The 19,022-nt window shown below is 54.5% G+C and overlaps 1 protein-coding gene across 1 annotated transcript; it reads right to left on the minus strand.

Moving 5' to 3' along the window:
* Nucleotides 1-912: 912 nt before the first annotated feature.
* PITX3 (paired like homeodomain 3) lies at nucleotides 913-18,754 on the minus strand. Its single transcript, XM_031602112.2, has 4 exons — nucleotides 18,505-18,754; nucleotides 7,443-7,583; nucleotides 3,673-3,878; nucleotides 913-2,410 (listed from the first exon to the last, which is right to left on the minus strand). The coding sequence occupies exons 2-4, from the start codon at nucleotides 7,549-7,551 to the stop codon at nucleotides 1,847-1,849; spliced, it is 879 nt and encodes a 292-aa protein (XP_031457972.1). The 5' UTR covers nucleotides 7,552-7,583; nucleotides 18,505-18,754; the 3' UTR covers nucleotides 913-1,846.
* Between the last annotated feature and the right edge of the window lie 268 nt (nucleotides 18,755-19,022).

Raw genomic sequence — 19,022 nt, forward strand, 5'->3', positions numbered from 1 at the left:
ACAGAAGCAACCTCAGTATCACTGGCATCTAGCAGCAAGGTAAGAGTTCAGTCTTGTTTTGGATGTGCTACGTGCTTTAGATGTTGATGCTCAATCTTTGCATGCACATTGCAGGTGGAGTTGTGCTTCAGCAGTAGCTGCTTCAATGCAGGGATTCTTCATTTTGGTTTAGCTCAGAGCAAAGCATAGTTTAGCTATAGCGTTGTTGGACTGACATCTGTGATGGCTTTCAGCATCTGCTTGCCAATACCTTCAGTAGCAGCTGCTCTCTGTGCAGCAGGCTATGGTAAAGATGGAGTGGTTTATATGCTGCACAAAAGGGGCTGCACTCTTTGTCTCTTAGCAAGGATCCCTTCCTAACAGAGTTTGCTTCCTCTGTGTGTGTGCTGGCGATGCTGCAGAAACCTGGTTTGTCCCAGTTTTGCCTGTCCCACTCACCCATGTGGAGTGGTTTGTCTTGCTGATGTTGTGCTTGCCCCTGAAGTACGTGCCCCATGTGGAAGGAGACTGCAGTGAGTGGGGACTTCCCACTACCTACTGCTTACATAGCTTTCTTAAGTTCATGGAGAACCCCACTGTGTCCCTCTGCATTGGCAGAAGCTACAGGTCCTGCTGTGCATGCACCTCCCAGGAGAGCAGCTCTGTTTTACAGCTTTCCTGAAAGAAACAGCATGGGCCAGGGGGGTGGGCAGGTATCTGCAGCCCCTTCTGGAAGTGCTGTTTGGAGCCAGGAGTGCTGCAGGGACTCAGAGGCACCGGCCCACAGTGTGATGGGGACGCCTCAGCACAGAGTGCTCATCCTGCTTCTACCCTGGGCTTGGGCTCAATGTTGGTGCTTGCTTTTTGAATCTTCAGACACTGGGTCATGCTCTCAAAAACCAGGCAGGCAGGAGCCTTAGAGGGACTGTGCCAACTTTTATTTTATTTCCTTTTTTTGAAATGGGATTTGAGGAAGGGATGGAGATGTGCAAGGGGGAGCTGATTGTTGCAGAAAGGGATGCTTTGGATGTATACTGGCAAAGGTATTCCTGTCTGACTGGAAATGAGTGGAGCAGTGAAGCATGGCAGGCAGCACACCACCTTGGTGGACATGCTTACTTTATGGGGTTTTTGTTTTTAAGGTCTACTTCACAGGTTATTTCCTGTACAAAATGGTGTATTTTAATATATGGGTCTATATATGTGTATGTATATATATAGGTATATATGCATGCACATATCTTATCCTTACAACTCTCAGTTCCTCAAAGCTTCAAATCTGAAAGGCCATGCCTATAGATGTGCTCTCATTGGATGCCAATCAGCCAAGACAATGACTGGCTGCCTAATAAGCAGATGGGTGAGATATTCTGCACCAACCCTTGTGTTTGTGGGGGGAGAAGGACGGGGTTGGCCAAGCACTGGAGAGCAGCCTCATGTCACCCCATCCCTGCATCCCACTGTGGTGGCACCCGGCTGTGCTGTGGAAGGGGGATTAGAGGGGCCAGGCCAAAATATGCTGAGCTCAGCTTCCCACAGGCTAGACATGCTGCCTGCTGGGGCTCCTGCTTCCCCATGGGGCTTCCAGCAGACTGTTTTGGTTTCCTTACCAACAGGGAGGGTAAGTGTTTGGTGGCCAGGAAGGGAAGGAGACTGGGAGGGGAAAGACAGTCAAAATTCACCATACGATAGTTAGACAAATCTTCGTAGAGGTCCATCTGCCTGCTTGCCGTGCGCTCTCGCTCTCTCATGCTCTTTTGCTCTCTCTCACTTCCACTCTCACTCTGCAGGATGTACGCTGTTATAGGGCTAAAGGTCTCCTTGTGTCAGGCTAAGGTCAAGTCCCCAGTCAGGAGAGAGCAGCACTTCATACAGGCCTGTCCACGGCGTATTGGCAAGGGCTCAGGTTGGAAGCTGCCGTCTGCACCGCCGGGTAAGTGAAGTTGGCGTGCTGCTTGGCCTTCAGCCTCAGGCTTGCCAGGCTGGAGTTGCATGTGTCCCTGTACATGTAGGGGCTGGCTGTGGAGGCGTAAGGACAGGCACTGGATGAGACGGCGGAGTTGAGGCTCGGGCTGTTCAGGTTGTTGATGTTTCCCAGGTTGTTGAGGCTGGAGGCCGGGACCCCAGTCACTGCAGAAGGGACCATGGACGAAGGCATGGTCATTGAGGCGATGGAGCTGGGTGGAGAGAACATGGGCTGGGAGGAGAGGGGGCTGACGTTCATGGAGTTGAAAAATGGGAAGCTCTTGGCCGAGAGTGGGCTGGTGGCGAGCCCTTTGGTGGCCCAGTTGTTGTAGGAATAGCTAGAATACATGTCGTCATAGGGCTGCATCAGTCCGTTGAACTGGGCTCCAAAGCTGTTCTTGCAGAGCTCGGCCTGCTGGTTCCTCTCCCGTTTCCTCCACTTAGCCCTGCGGTTTTTGAACCAGACCTGTAGGAGAGGAGAGAGGTGGAGAGTCACCCTGGGCTGTCCCTTGGCCTCTTTACCCAGCACAGGAGTGGATGAAGAGCTGGGTCTGTACCCAGGGATGCTGAGCACTGGGCAAAGCACTGCAGTGAGGTGTCTGGGCTGCAGGATCATCTCCTGGGGAGTCACTACCTCGATCAAAACCCAAGCAAGATGCATAGAGTGCACAGAATAACACTAGGTGTTTGAGGCCATCTAAAGTGGTGCCCATGACTTACTGCAGGCCTGCACGGCTGTGTGGATGCTGATGCTAGACAGTAGTGCTGGTCCTGTACAAGCAGCATGTTCAGGAACTGCCTTAGGAAGCCTTTCTTGTCTCTGCTGTAGCTTTGACTTGTGGACCCTGGGCACTGCAGCTGCACTGTGTTCATTTGGCATTAACTGGTAGAGGAGATCAAGGAGTGACCAGGAGCCTGGCCCAGCTTTGGTTCTGGCTTGCTCCAAAGGTCAGAAGCCTGTGTCTGTGTCCTGATACTGGCTAGTAGACAACTTCTGCTGCTACCTGCCTTCTGTGTGTTGCCTGACCCACGCTGTTTAACAAATGCCCTTCTTGGGGGGGGAAAGGGAGGAAAACTGAGACTGTATTTCCAAGCGTGCACAGCTCAGAAGCAGGGGTTGGGAACAAAGCGTTCAGGGATGTGGCTGGAGCCTGCTCAGTTAAGGAAACAACCTCTCTTGCTTTGATTTCACCTCAGCATCAGCTCAGGGAACGCTAGAATTCTGTCTTCTAACAGGAAAATCTGTTAGCGTTGGAGGGACTCAAACAATATAACTTCCCAGAGCATGGAAGCTGCTGGAAGGCTATTCATGGTGCTGCTAACTCATAATTCTAGCAGCACAGAGAAGCTCTCATTCCAGCTGGAGCCCTGCCATGCTGTGCCTGTGACAGCACAGCGGTTGGGGAGCCCCAGAGGGTGCCCTCCGGCAAGGCTGGGGATGATGGCACCACCAGGAAGGGGTCTGGTGGGCCAGGGCAGCTGGCTGGGGAGGATCAGTGAGGCAGAGCCTGGGCTCTGGATACCCCTGTACTGCTGCAAGCTTGTGCTTGGGGAGGAAGGCGCAGCCAGTGAGTGAACGTGGCAATATAAGACCTCGGTTGGCATTATTTGTGAGGTTCTTTCAAGGTGGGGAAATATTCCAGTGCTCCTTATTTGGGGACAACTTGGTGGCTTGCATCACAGCTGGTTTCCTGCCCCATAGGGGTGTGCATAGAGCCACAGTCCTACCCGCACTCGTGCCTCCGTCAGGTTGGTCCAGACCGCAATCTCCTCCCTGGTGCTCATGTCGGGATAGCGGTTCCTCTGGAACGTGGCTTCCAGCTCCTGGAGCTGCTGGCTGGTGAAGTGAGTCCGCTGCCTCCGCTGCTTCTTCTTGAGCGAGCCGTCCTCGGGGTTGGAGTCGTCTGTCTGGTTCTGCTGGGACTTCTCGGTATCTGTATGCAAAACAGAGATGGGAGAGATCCTCTGAGTTAACGTGGGGGCTTGGCCGTGTTCGGGGAGCCCCTCACAGCCTGCCCTCGTATGACTGCTGCCTGGATGGGCGCAGCCACCCAGGCAGCCCTTGGGTTTCCTCTGTCACCCTGATGAGGGGTGGTGGTGGCAGAACTTTCCTAGGCCAGCTATTTCTTACTGTGCTGAAATCTTGCTGCCTAAGGGTCCCTTTAGAAAAAATTTGAAAAGAAATTGTCATTCATAATGCAACTAAAGATCAAACAGCGCTTTTGCGGAGAAGTGCTTGGGGAAAGGCAGACTTCCAGTGAAGGCAAGTTGAAGCTCTTAAATTAACTAAACCCAAGGAACGGACTTTTTTTTCCTTTCCCCCTGTCCATCCTGATATTTTCTTACCTAAGAACGCTTAATTTTAAAAAGTAGGAAGAGGCCTCCCTTAAATTATTCCAGCATCTGCTGTCTTCTCACCCCTGGTCTTCCCACTTGGATTTCCCCATCCAAGCAACTGAGTCTTTCTTTTGCTGCCCCTCTGGCAAATGTCCTGAAACTATTGATGTTTGTGTGGATGTGTAACCTCAAAGTGCAGCTCAGCCTCTGCCATCACCAAGTGTGGAGCTCAGTGTGCCTGCCTGTGCTGAGCTGGGATGGAGGTGAGCAGCTCAGCCACGCCAAGTGCCTCTCTGTGCCACAGCCTGCACCCTGCAAGCAAATGTTCTCCGTGTTCAGATGTCACAGCTGAGCCTCTCGGCAGTGAATGGAGAACAGTGAGTGGAGGGAAGCAGCAGCTGATGTCTTAGAAAAAGTTCTACCGGGAGCCAAGAGAAGTTGCCATAGAAGAGAATTCTTCCAGAGAAAATGAATAGCTACTGATGTTTGCCACCACTTTATTCTGAACAAGAAGTAGGGTGAGATACTTCCAACTGAGAACTTGGTTTTCAGCAGGGAAGGGAGATGCTCTTTTCCAGTTGGAAATATCAGCAAAATCAAATTGAGATTATTGTGAACAATGGCAGAACTATTGTGTTTGGGAGAAGAATCTTTTTAAAAATCCTGGCATTGCTCCGCTCATTTTAGATGAAAAGGACTTTTTGTTTGGTTGTGGTTTTCTAAGTGGAAGCTGGCTTACAAGGCTTTAAAGTCCAGAAAAAAAAAAAATCCTAACATGGAAGTTGTCCTGTACAGCCTCTGAAAATGTAGAAGGGTAAGGAAACAGGAGCCAGGAATACACCCAGGTGAGAAGAAAGGGATCTTCAGCTCCAATATGTGCGCCTTTCAAAAATAAGTTCCATAAAAACCAAATGGAAGAGAGAAGCCCTAAGAAAGAGTCTGAAAAGCAGTTGATCACTCAGTGTGTTAGCTCAGAAACCTCTCCTGTGGCTTCTGGGAAAGTCCTGCTTCCCTGTGCCTGCCTTCCTCTGAGGGAGCTGCAGGGCACCCAGGGTGTGTGTGTCAGTGAGGCACCCACCCCTTGTGGGGTAGAGCACACATTGGACACACGTTGCAGACACTGAAGCAATGCGGAGTTCTTGTATGCTCCCCATTCTTTGCCTGCAGGTCCGTGGCATGTTTAATGCTTGTGTTGGATATACAGGAACTCCACGTACGTTGTAATGCAAGCTGGCTGGGAAGGCATGATCTCCTGTTCCCACTGCCAGTGTGCAGCAGGCTTTCCAGCTGGGCTGGACCAGAATGAGGAATTTCAAAGCACATTCCTGAATCAGAAGGCATAGAACTGAAAAGTGGACTTGTAGGGGCTGGCTATAGTCTCATGGTGCTCTATTCACTACCATGAACATCCTCATATGGGAGTACCTTCCAGCAGGACTGCTGGAAGCTCTTGGTATTTTAGTTTTATTTTGAATAGCAATTACTGCCAAAGGGATAGGTCTGATTTCTCTAGCTCAGTGCTCTAAGCCAGAGTTGGAAGAGGGAGACTTCTTCATTGCTCATCTCCAAAACACATTAAAAAGGCAGTGATGGCACCATGTTTGAGCTAGTTATTGGGAATAGCACAGTACAGATGAAGTGACAACATTTGGTTTGTTTGCTCATCTGCTAAGTCTGGGTTAATTAAAAGCCTGATGCATGCATGGGGTATGTTCCCACAGGAGCCCTTATCTGCGGGTTTACAAAGAGGCTGCTGCCAAACAGGAGCTGTGCCCAAAACAGGAGTTCCTGCTGGGAGCTGCCCCTCTTCCCACAGGGAGAAATTACACCCAAAGGGAACAACAACTGTAAAACCACTGGCTAATGAGCTGAGTCTTAGTGGAAGAGCTAAGCAAGCACCTTGTATTCATCTCCTCCATGCCCCCTGGGTCTGGGCTTTCTCTAAATCTTGTGAAGGAAGCCCAGGCAGCTGTAATAAACCTGCCTCTGAGTCTGGATAAACCTCTGAAACTGTGCCTCCCTCTTGGTGTCCTTTCTGGTTCTGCACCTGCTGCCTTTGGCTCTTCCTGAGCATTGCTCATTGTTGTCTTTGTTTCTGCTGCTTCTGTAGGTAGGGAAAAGTGTACTGTGAAGAGAGCAGAGAGTGGGTGTGCTGTGGTGGGGACCCTGTGGGAAGGAAGGTCCCTGTGGGCTGCCCTGGGTCCCTACTGAGGAGCTGGCTATGGAACATCTCTCCCTTGCTCTCCTGCCTGATGAGACCTAACAGGAGGGGCTGTTGTAAACACTCAGCACCATCAGAGGATGAGGAGGACCTTGGAGAGCTAAGACAGACCAGGTTTCTACCCCATTCCTCACCACTCCTTGCTCTGCAGATGAAGGAAGAGGAGCCCAGGGTAAGTAGGGCTGCCTGGTGAGAGTGCAGGAGGCAGCAGCCCCTGTGCATAGGTAATGCCAGCACGTAGCTGCCTCCCTCAGACGCTTTATTTCCAGCCTGTTTAATGCAGTGAAGAGTGACGTAGTCAGGCACCCGGCATTTATTGTTGACCTAAAATAGGCTATGAAATACATCCCGTGCACATTCGCCCACTCAATGAAACTCCTGCAGTCATAGCCGAAATTAGCTGCTCACGGCTAATGGAAAAAAAGTCTGCTCCCTAGTTGGCAGTTTTGTGTGGGGAGCAGGGCTTGACTGGGAAGTCACTTGGATGGAGGTGCGCTGTGTGTCCCAGCAGCTGATGAGGAGCCGCCAAGCTTGGGGATGTGCCCAACTAAGGTACGTGTGCAGCAGGGAATTCAGTGGCTGGGTTCTCTGACCATAGTTATTCTGGTGCAGCACCCTCCATGATACTCGCTCCAGGGAATTTTAATCTGCATCATTACGCTGATTAGCTTCTGCAAGCGGGTGAGCCCAGAGGCTTTACACAGGGAGCAGCAGGCTGTCCCCAGCCCTCGGGCTCCCCTTGCACAGGGAGTTTTGCATTGTCTCCCTTTGGCTGCACCTGAGAAGTTCAGCCTGGAGTTAACTCAAAGCATGGAAAGTTTCCAAGTAAGCACTTGGGCAGCTCCTGCTGCACAGCGATGCTTGTCCCACATCTCCCTTGCTCTCTTTCTGCCCCACACCTTGGATGCTGCCCACCAGGAGCACGGGGCCTCACACTCACCACTATGGTCCTGCCCCTTGCAGCTGTGCTCGTGCTGGGGGGTGCCAGAATCCGAGAGGGACAGGGCTGGGCTGCGAGCCTCCGCATCCGCCAGCAGGTTGAAATCCATGGGGCAGGAATAGGTGGTGGCGAAGGAGGAACCTGAAAAAGAGGCACAGGGTGGTTAGGGAGTTGGATCTGTGCTCATGAGCTCTTCCTGCCTGCGTGAAAAGGGACTGGCCAGTCCCTGAGGAGAGGCCTAGGGAAAGCCGAGGATCCCCGTGTGATCCTTGGACCCCTTCTGGGTCTCCTGGAAAATGGAGATGCCAGGTTTTCTGCTGAGCTCCCCTATAAATCAAAGATCATCTAGTGACACTTCTATTTGCAGCCTTCAGAGAAAGAGCCTCCAATTTATAGGTGACATTCAGACTGAAATAGCAACGCTGGAGCATGCTGTGTAATGGAGATCTGAGGAAGTGGTCCTGGACCAGCCAAGGGCTTTTAGCACCTACCCCAGACATCCCGCTCTCCCAGCCTCCCTTTGCAGCTTCCTCAGGCCTTCCTTCACTTCCCAGCAAATTGCTCAGACACAGGCAGTGCCCAGGGCCCTGAGGCTCTCCTGATACCATGGGCACAGCCAGTCAGACGTGCACACGCAGAAAACTGCATGGCACCAGGAGGAAGGCATGCCAAACTGCGCAGAAGCTGCCACGAGCTCTGTCACTGCAAGTGGAATAGTTTCGGGTAAATGAGGACCTCTGGAGCCTGAGTTAACACGGGAGTCGCGTTACATGCCCTTGGGTGCTTGGGGACAAGCACTGGCACCTCTCAGCCAAAGGCCTCCCCAGTGCTGTCTGTGTCCATGGGCTGACCTGACAGCATCCCAGCTGAGAGTTGCCCCCAACCCCACTGCTGTGGCTTCTCGACTGCCCTATTTCATCATTCTTTGTCCCACGGTCAATTATTTTATCTTGTACTTCTCCCTGTAGTACAGCACTGGGGGCTCACAGAAGCAGGCAAGAAGTGTTAGGTGCTAGCAGCCCAGCCCTGCCAGCTGGACAAGTGAGCTGGACCCGTAAGTCCTGAAGTCCAGGTTTCAGTTCATGATGCTGCTGCGTGTGGCACGATGGTAACCAAGGGACATGCTGGTTTGATGGCTCCTGAAGGCCTGGAGAAGAGCAGCTGGGTGCAGGACCTGCATCTTTCGACACCCCTCCAGTCCCTGGCCCTGCAGCAGCTCCTCATGCTGATGTGTCTCAGCCACTGACGCAGTGTGGCTGCAGGTGCGTGCTGCTGGGACCGGGCACTTGGGATTCTAAAACAAGGACACGGGCAGTGGTGGAGACTGAATGGCTGGTGGAGGGCTGCACGGCCCCTCAAGTCCACGTGTGCCAGGACCAAACTGAGCAAAGGTCGCATTTCAGCTGGGCTGTGTGAGCGCTTAAACATGTAAACAAGAGATTAATAACAGAGCTGTCGCACCTCCTTTGGAGCTGGATGACAGTGACTAAGAATGTATTTTCAGAGCTGTCTAAAGCCTCCTGTCACTCTGAGCAGGGCTGCTGCTGGGGCCTCGGCAAGGCCAGATCGTACCTGTGAAGCGCTTCCAGACTGCGGAGAGGCTGGAAGCTGGTGCTTCACCCTGCTGGTGTCTGCTGCAGGTGAGAGCCTCAGTGCTTCCCCCTGCTCTCTGGAGCTCCCCCATCCCACTGCTCCTGAACCCTGGTGCTGGCTCCGACACACCCTGAGAGCAGCATCTCCCTAGGACCCAGCGCCAGTTCTCCAGAGCTCTGCCTCCTGCAAGCGTTTTGTCCTGGGTTGTGCAGCAGCAGCTCCTTGCTCACCACTTCCCCCAGCCTTTGGTGACCTTTGTTGGTTGCAGACCATGTACACACAACCCTGTTGCTTTCTGTGCTGTGTACGCACACAGCATGATGTGATGGGGCTGTGTTTTCTTTAATACCTTTGCAGGGAGTAGGGGGAGTCCATCTGCTGCTGATATTGCCATGGCTTTTAGCATTGCTCTTGGAATTATGCAGAAACGCACAGTGAATTAATTCCCTGGATTAAGTCTTGATTAAGATGTGTGTCACTTTGCTGTCTCAGAATTTATTAAGAGCCCTTCTTGAGGCGGCGGCAGATGGAATTTCTGCCCAATGTTTGTAGATGATAATTTCCCCTCTTCTACAGCCATTTGCATATGATTGCATCTGTCAAGCACAATTTCCTCTTTTTGAGGGCTTGACTCCGCACTGGACCAGATTTAAGGAGGAATTCAGCCTTTTGCCTCGCTCTATGTGCAGGACAGCATCCTCCATGTGGTGTCCTGTGTGCCTGAAGTGTTGTGCTTGTCTTGCACAGGTTTCATCTGTGCGAACTGGAGCTATGAAGCCAGGAGAGGAGCACCTCACAGCTGGTTGTGTGGAGGTGTAAATGACAATATGAGACATCAGGCCTGGGGTAAGCCAGCTGCGGTATTTAGGACTAGGCATGATATGTCAAGTGGCCTGCTGCAGAGATGTGCTGTGGAATCAGGCTAACACTGGCTCTAAAGCATGGCCCACGCTCAGGTTGAAACTAGCGCTTCTGACTCATGAGCAAGTTTGCTCTTTGAACTGAACTTAAAACTAGGAGAGTTTCAGAGAGGGAACTTTGAATGTGTGTGACTGCATACCCACTGCATGCGCCCTATGTGGTGGCACCAAGCAGGGCCCTCTCATCTTGCTGTGGGTACAACAAACAGAAGGGAGCAGGATCTGCTCAGTGTGGCCATGGAGGGCTGCCATGGGCAGAGCCTCTCACCTGTGTTCCCCAGGGCCAGCACAAAGGCTGTAGATATTACCCCAGAGTATACAGCTCTGTTGGATTTAATTAAAGGAGCTTTCTTTCCATACTGGCTAGATCTCACTATAGGCAGAGACATTAAGAAAGTCAGTGATAAGCCTTTCTGGCATTTCTACCAAACTGTGTATCTGCTCTCAGGGAGCTGCTGGAATTGGCACCTCAAAAGTGTCTTTGGATAGCATCAGATTTGATTCTATCTGTGCCTTCATCTTTCTCACTTTATGAACCATTCTGTTAGGGGTGCCTTCTGCACTTGTTCCATGGAGCCAGACTTGCTCAGAGCTTTCAGTTTTGTAAAATAAGCTATGACCTCAGCCTGTGCTGTAGCTCCTTCCACCTCTGTACTTCCTTGCTCCTGAGATACGGGTTCCCAGTTCACACAAAGTAGGCATTTCCTTTGAGCTGCCAGCCCATGCATCCTCTCCGCTGGCAGGAAGCAGCAGCAGCAGGCACAAGGGGCAGTGATGCTGGCATGCTCACTTAGCCCAAAAGATCAAATGCGGTCTTTGTCACCTCCTTTCCTGGATCGCAGTGACAAGTGGCTCCATCGTCCAGGAGCAGAGACTCAGTCACCTGTGGTTTTTTTGTCTGTGGTGTTTTATTTTATTTTATTTTTTTTTTTTTGAGGAGGAGGAGTGGGAAGAAACCATCAAGGCTGACTGCAAGCCAAGTGAAGCTATAGTGGTGCCTTGGGTGCTGCCCATGGTGGGAGGCCTGGGGACTGACAGGAGTGCTGTACTGGAACAGGCTGCCCAGAGAGGTTGTGGATGCCCCATCCCTGGAGGTGTTCAAGGCCAGATTGGATGGGGCCCTGGGCAGTCTGGTCTAGCATTAGGTGGGATGGTTGGTGGCCCTGTGTGTGGCAGGGGAGTTGGAGATTCATGATCCTTGAGGTCCCTTCCAACCCTGGCAATTCTGTGATTCTGTGATTTCCGTGTCCCCACACGTGCCTGCAGAGCTGAGGCCCCAGCAGGTCTGCCTGTGGGAGAGCCTGTCTGTCTGGGTGCAGTGCTTCAGCAAGAGCCTACTGCCTGGGCTGCCAGCATCCTCCTCCACCTCTTGGTTATTTACCCATGTGGTCAGGAAATTGAACTGCCTGCTGTACTTGGGTCCCAGGAAGGCTGAGCTGCAGTGGGGCAGCCCCTGCCTCTGTTCCATATCAGAGGGAAAGATGCTGGGGCTGCCCTGTCCTCTCCCAACCCACGTGCTCATGCAGGGACAGTGCTATGCTAGTGCTGCAGGTCAGGGTCTCCAGTGCCAGAGAGCACCTGGCACAGGAACGATGCACTGAACTGAGGGCTGATGTGCTGCCTGCAAGGGCTCCTTCCTGCAGCTAGAGAGCAAGGATGGAATGTGAGACAAGAGTAAATCTTCTCTTTCTCGAGACCACAGGGAAACCAGGGTCATCTGCTTCTAAACCTCACAGTGTAACTTTACATCTCTAATCTTAATGGAATTGCAGCAGGAACCAGGCAAGACCGTTTATCACTGGAAGATAAACAGCAGAAGCAAAATGGTTACCCATTGTGCAGCCCCATTATGGACAGGGGAGCAGCATGCCTGCCCACCTGCCTCCTGACCTGGGCTGCCTGAGGAGTGCTTCCAGGTGTGCAGAGCTCACTGATGGACCACTGACTGCTGAGTCACTGCTTATCATAATTTTTCTATTTATTCCTTGCAGTGTGGTGCTAGCCCCTGAGCTTTGGGGTGAGGCGTTTTCATAGCAGCGTGTACTACTTCAAAGCCTGAAATTTTTTTTTTTTCTCTATTTCATCAGCAGGATATGCCAGGTGTCCCTAAGGTTTTCAGTGTCTCATTGCTTGGAACTTGTTATTTGAGCCGCAAGAGCGCTGTGGGCAGTGCATGCTACGCTGTCATGTGTCCCATGTGGGCTGGCTGTGAGGGCTGCTGCTCCATACCCATCCTCTCTCTCCATTACCAGAGAAGTTTCTGATAACTCAGACCAGGGTGGGGAGAAGATGGGGAGATGCGCTGCTGCCAATTTGGTGTGTGATATAGGTAACATTGCTTAGCTGCTCTGGGATGCCATTCCTCATTGCAGAAATGATGTTAAAAAGCCAGTTTGAACTGGGAGAGGCAATGAAGTGAAATTCCTTTAAGTTCTTCCAGATAGATCATCAGATAAGAGCTACTAGGGAAACATACAGCCTTGCTGGACACTGCCTGACGTGCCCTGCGGGATTGGGGTCAGCCCACGAGGTGAGGGTGAGCCCCCAGCTGCAGCAGAGGAAAACAGCCAAATGGTTGTTCTGGGTAGAAGAGGGTTCACTCAGTGCCTTCGTTCAGCTCGTGCCAAAGCGGTATGGCCAGGCACCCTAGCAGAGCTGCCCTTAGCCTACCTTGTGGTTCTGAAATGGCACCCAAGGGCTGCAGATACGAGTCACAGTGCAGGGGGGAAGCTCTGCCTGCTTTCCTACAAAGCTGGTTTTTCTGCACTCCTCGTACTCTTGCAGGAGCTGCAGCATGGGGCTGTGTCCAGCTGCCTTCCTGGGTGCAGCACCTTGACTCCATCAGCCAGGGCTGTGCTTGTCCCTCTGACAGGCTCTTTGGTTACATTAATAAAGCTGCATTTTGTTACAGCTCCGTTTGTTTGTTAGGCATCTGGAACAAAATAAATCAATGGAGGCTCCGTTATGCCATGACAAATTGCAGTTGCACAAAGTTGCTGGCAACGTCAAGCTTTCGAGCACAGGAGTGCTGGGAGCTGCATGCAGTCAGAGGGTGCAGAGAAATGGATTGCTCCGGTCAGGGCAGAAAGAGGCTGATTTAGGGGAGAAATTTGGCAGTGAGCATCTTGCAGCTGACAGAGCAGGGAGGGGGCTCTGCTCACAGGTCTCTGTGCACATGGCACGTTTGCCCACATCTGTGCAGGAGCAGAGCAGCTGTGGTGACCAAGCCTGGCAGCAGCGTGCCTACACACCCGCTGCTCAGTGTGTGTACAGGTGTGATTGCTGCAGCAATTAAAGGGAGGTGGTCCGGTGCTTTTGGGTATCTGTGCGGCTGTAAAGTTGGCCCATCAAGGGGGGGTGGGCCGGGAGACAGCCAGAGCAATGCGGTTCCGGCTGCCTCGGAGCTTTGTATGCAGATGGAGGGCAACAGATGACTCAGCCGCTACTGAGGATGTCAGCGGCTCTCACAATTAGTAAACAAGCTGAAGAAAGCCCCTAATCAGGCGGGCTGAAGGTCGGGAGGCCCGGCCATGCCGCCAGCACGTCGCACCCTGCATGCGGCTCCGACCTTGGCGCTCTGTGAAGCCGTCAGTCAGTGCTTCTGCCATAAATCCTGCCCGCAGAAGTTTGACTCGGCCATAAACAAAACTTAGCTAAAACAGCAGCTAGAGAGAATCTTTCTTGGGTGCCGCAGCTGGACTGCTGCTGTAGGACAGCTGTGCGGAGCTGGGGCTGGCGGTGGGGTGGTGGCAGAGCCCGAATGGCTGCGAGGGATGCACGTCCCATTGCCCAGCTCCACTGCTGTCTGAACGCAGCAAGTGAGGAGCTCAGGGTGCTTTCCTGAGGAAGCACGGAAAGGATGTGCAGAACTGCTAGCCCTGGTTTGGGAGACACTGGGCAGCTGCTGGAGCTCCCACCACCACCTCCCTGCCCCCCCGCCTTTATGGCCCTTGCACCATGCCCTGAAGGTCAGCCTGTTTACCCAGACATCGTGCAGCGGGGAGCGAGGGGATAATCAGCTCTCCCCACTGCAAACACGGCCGGCCCCAGCCCCGCAGCCTTGTGCAAGCGGCTGTGCTTGCAGGATCGGGCTCAGGGCTCCACAGCAAATTGCCGTGTGCCGTGAATCTGTGGGCACAGAGACGAGGGAAGCAGCGAAACTCGGCTCTGAATGTCAGGGTCCTGAGATGCACCGCGCTGCCTGGGGACTGTGTGCAAAGACTGTGTTTTTTGTTCGTTTGTTTTTTTTAATCCTTAGTTTTTTCCATCTGTTCCATGCTGCATCCCACACAGAGCCCTGGGAGGTAGGCATTTGGGTGGGTAAGGAAGAAAGCTGCAGATCCGTCATTACTCATTCAGCCCAGCCCGCGGGCAATCGCATCAAAGCAGTGTAGAGCAAAGGGCCGGGGCAGGGGGAGGCGGGCGCTCTGCGAGCGGCTTGGGTCGCAGTCCCTCGCCGCAGGGACACCTCGGCACCCCGACATCCGCCGGCAGCCCGCATCGGGTAACGCGCTGAGCACCGCACAGCCACCAGCCCCGCCGCAGCTGAGCTCCAGCGCCCGCTGCCAGAACGATGCTGTGAAACGCATCTAACGGGACGCACAGTCGTGCGCTGCTCCGCTCTTCGCCTGTGGGATTGCTCCCGTTAGGTATGGAGCTGCACCAGCACGGCGCTTACAGCTCAACGAATATCACTCACATGTACGAGTATTTTTTAACACCCTGGTACACCTCGTCCTCCTGACTGCCTGGCTTTCATTTTACGGGAAAAAAACAAAAACAAAAAAACCCATGCATTTGCTTTAAAAAATTAACCTTGCAATAAATGTGCAGCCACCAAAAATAAAAAATAAAAAAAAATCTGCAGAACTGGAAGTTTTGGATATTGTGGCACCAAAAATAAAACTGATGGAACAAAAAGGGAATTTCATGTGGTTTTCATTGTCAAGTCTAAGCTCAGAAACAAACAGGAAATAAAAATGGCTAAAACAAAAGGGATTTCTTTTAAAGCGTGTTCAAATCCAAGCGGGGAGCTGGTTTATTTGGGAGGCATTTTCTGTTTATTTGTTTTTCAGAAAGGCAAGTAAATAAAAACGTCCACACACAGACAGGTCAGCATGATTTATGGCTGAACTCTCATGCATCTCTTTGTATGCTTATTGTCGGCATCTCCTACAAATTGGCCTCGCAGAATTGGTACTGGGAGAAGAGGCTGAGGGTTCCCAGCCCCGACGGTGGTGCCTTTGGTTCCCCTTTGTGCTGTCTGCAGGCAGTGCTGCTGAAGCTGAGCCCTCCAGCCCAGCCCTCCCTGAGGCTCTGCCAGCAGCAAATTATGGCATTTATTTAAATAAAGGGGGCTGCAGGAGGAGGGCTGTGAGAAACAGCCGAGTACATGCTCTGTTCTAGGGACACTAACAAGTCTGAGGCTGTTGGCTTCTGGGATGCTGGGAACTTGTTGGATGGGGTTTGCAAACAGGTGGCTCATTCACAGAAGCTCGGATGGTAATTTCTGAGGGGTTAATTGGACAAATGCAGGTCTGCTCCAGCTGAAATCACGAGTAGCTGGAGCACCTCAATGCCTTTCTGAATACCTTGAAAGGTTGAAGAATCAGATGTACAAAATTAATAGCAGCTCCTGCACTTTAACTCCAGTTTCCCTCCTCTTGTGCATGGATAAAAAGAGTGTAAGTGCCTATTTTCTGGTGGAGCCATGCTTTGGGAGATAGTGCAGAGCATCATAGTGAGGTGGTGTTGTTGGCTCAGGGCTGCAGGGTGCTCAGCGCTGCCAGAGCTCGGTTTCTCCTCTGTGACACCAGGCCATGTCCCCTTTTTCTAGCACACCTGGGACTATCCACAAAGACCCCACAGGAGCTGGTGGCACTGCCAGTCCCAATCGGTGCAGAGCCATCCCTGCTGCAGCACAGCCTGACCCACTACGCCTCCAGCAGCAGCCTCAGGGCTGCCTTAAATGTCCCATGCAAACTAAGAGCTAATAACCAGCTTCATTCAATTCCCAGTCACATTATTATCCAATCTGCCAGAGGCATTAATATTCAGAGGTGAGCCAGGCGGAGGGCAGGGGTGCCGGCACACAAAGGGAGGACAGCAGGCACAGTGCAGCCGCACAAATCCTCTCTCTCCGGCTGCCTGCATCCCAGCTCCACACTGCCGGAGGATTTTCCCCGGCCCCAGCTGTGGTGGCAGGCAGTGCAGACGGAAGGCAAGCCGTGGGTAGCCCAGCACCGTGCCCCAGCCCAAAGTCAGGTTCCGGAGCTGGCAGAGTTTAATGCCCTTGCACCCCAGCACTGCATGGCAAGCGGGGACCTTCTCCCAGTGGCCAGCCCCTACGCAAACCACAGCCTCCTGTGTTCAGGCAGGCAGCAGTGCCACAGCTCCTGCTCCCAGCTCCGCAGTCTTGCCCCGTTGTAGGGCACATGGTGCAAGGCCACCAGCCATCCCTACAGGGACTTAATTCCCAACCCAGGACCTCCCCTGTCCCCGGAGCTGGGGCACATGTGCCAGGTCACGAGACAGAGCTCATGTCCCCGGCACATCTCATCTTCCTTTCGGTGCGCTCTCCCAGATTGGGTTTCTGTTTTTTTTTTTTTTTTTTTTTTTTTTTTTTTTTTTTTTTTTTTTTTCTCTTCTTCTTCCCCCCCCTCTTCTTCTTCTTCTTCTTGGCAGCCTCCAAAGTTAGCCTTACCTCTCAATCTCATGGTTTTGGTAGCATCTGACAGACAGAAAAGATGCTGCTTTTTTGCTGACCTTCCTATAAGGTGCACAAGCAAATTTGTTGCGTAGTTTTCACATCTATTATTTGCCAGAATTAAACCCTTTCAAAAGACAACAGATATTAAGTGAGGCTTGCAGACATTTCTCTGCCAAAGCAGAGCTGCAAGTTGTCAAAGCAGTGCCTGGGACAATACACATTTCAGTTACCAGGATATAGCTGTGTTTCATGAAGGCTGGCCCTCGTACAATGCCGGCAGCAGACCGAAAACACTGCCCCTGCCCTGAGCCCTCACACAACGCCTGACACCTGGCACAGTGCGACCATCTGGTAACAAAAACCACCTCCTGCCCCGTTTCTGCAAATATCAGTGAGGTCCGGCAGCAGCTCCATGCCTCGCCATCCCTCCGGAGCCAGCAGCAGCTCTTTGTCCCCGTAAGAAGGCACCACGCAGCTTATGCAAACGTCCGTCCCTTCGAGGGACCAGGGGACTCGTGAAAGACCTCGCTGCCATCGCCAATAGTGCGGCAGGACACGATCAAGGGTGACGCTCTTGAAAGACGTCTTCCCGAGCTGCGGCTTTTAGCATCTCCCTAAGTCGGAGCGAGGACGAAGCCGTTTCACACCGCATCCCGCAGGCCGGGTGCAGAGAGCGGTAGGGGAGCGCCGGGTTGCCCTCTTTGCTTCCCGCACCACCAGCTCACACCAGTTCCCCCCGCAGCCCGCCGGGCGGCAGTGAGCCGGGGCCGCGGCACCGAGCCCAGCAGCGCTGCCGGGGGGGCCGCCCGTCCCGTCCCGCTCAGCTGTCCCGCGGCGGGGGTGCGGGGCCGACAGGTGTGCCCCGCTCGGCAGCACCGGGCCGGGCCCCGCCACCCCCCCGAGCCCGCTCCGGCAGCTGCAGCGCGGGGCCGCTCCCAGAGCCGCCGCCGAGCCGCCCCGTGCCCCGCTGCGAGCAGGGAAACGGAGCCCCCGCCCCGGGCCCGCTCTCGTTGAGCGCAGAACAGCCGCGCTCCGTCGGGCGCCGCTCCGCTCTCTGCCCCCGGCGGTAACGGCTTCCCCGCGCCGCGCTCATCGCCGGGAAGGTGAAGGAGCCCGTGCCAGAACCCGGAGCCCGACGCCGGCTCTGCTCCGAGCCTCTCGGCGCTGCCCGGTCCCGTTCCTTCCCCCGCAGCTGCCGACGGAGCCGCCGACGGAGGTCGGCGTTTCCCTCGCTCCTTCCCCCTTAGCCCGGCCGGCTCCGCTGTCCCGGAGGGTACCCGCAGCCACGGGCCGGCTCGCCCTCACCCCGGAGCTGCAGGGAGGTCGGCTCTGCTGTAAACAGGCGCCAGCCCGTTACATAAATATCATTTATCCAACTGTCCGAACGCCGTCGTGCTGCTGTGCTTTTCCCAGGCGCTGTCTCCCCACGTCCCGCTGCCCCGGACCCTGCAGACAGCTGAGCCGCAGCCCGCAGCGCCGTTATTTACAGCGAGCCCCGGCTAATTTAAACAGCCCCGGCCCCGCTCGCCCCAGTGGAAAATGCCTAAGTTTAGCAACTGCCAGGGGCTCCGGGAGCGCTTGCCGGGAGGGGCCCGAGCAGCCTAACGGGACGGCAGGACCTGCAGCACCGCGGCCCCGAGCAGGGCAGAGGTAGGGCCCGCTTCGCCCGCTGTCCCCCAGCTCCCGCCCCGGGCACGGCGCTGCGGTGCCGAGCGGAGCGCCCCAAGGATGCTCCCGCCCCGCGCCAGCTCCGGACGCACCCAGACGGGCACCGAGGGCGCCCCGGGAAGCGCGGCGGACCACCCCGTTCCCGGGAAGTGTCTGACGGAGTGGCACTTACAGCAGCTCCAGATGCGGGCTCGGCTCGGCGGCCTTAATCCTGCGAACGGGGTGACGCCGCTGCCCCTGCCCCGCTACCCGGGCCGCTCCGCAGCTGTCAGAAAGTAAATCCCCGCGACTCCCCGGCACGCTGCGCCTCGCTGCCGGCCTGCGGCTCACGGGGAGGGCGGAGGGCGCCGGCCGACTGCCGCCCATTCACCCGGCCCATTCACTTTATGGCGGCGGCCGGCGCCCCCCGCCAGCTGCACCGGGCGCCCCGCTCCCGCCCGCCCCATTCCAGCTGCGCGCCCGCCGCCGCCCGCCCCGTCCATCACCGCCCGCCCCGCGCCCGCCCCGCTTCCACATCGACCAATCCCCGCACGGATCGTCTGCATCCCGCCGCCCGCCGGCTCTCCGATTCGCAAAGGCGGGCGCTGGATCACGCCTTCGCCGCGATGGCCGCGCCCCCGCCCAGCCGCACGGCTTTCGCCGCCGTGGCCGCCCCGCAGAAGGGGAGCGGGGGGTTCGGGCGCGGCGCTG

This window comes from Phasianus colchicus, chromosome 8 (genome assembly GCF_987193195.1).
Source record: "Phasianus colchicus chromosome 8, bPhaCol1.hap1.1, whole genome shotgun sequence".
NCBI lineage: Eukaryota > Metazoa > Chordata > Aves > Galliformes > Phasianidae > Phasianus > Phasianus colchicus.

Bases quoted from the DNA above. Each gene is read 5' to 3' on its own strand.
- PITX3 (XM_031602112.2), bottom strand. From the start codon at position 7,551: ATGGATTTCAACCTGCTGGCGGATGCGGAGGCTCGCAGCCCAGCCCTG. The intron at 3,879-7,442 runs GTGAGTGTGAGG...TTTTGCATACAG, and splicing joins CAAGGGGCAGGACCATAGTG to ATACCGAGAAGTCCCAGCAG. The intron at 2,411-3,672 runs GTAGGACTGTGG...CCTCTCCTACAG, and splicing joins TGACGGAGGCACGAGTGCGG to GTCTGGTTCAAAAACCGCAG.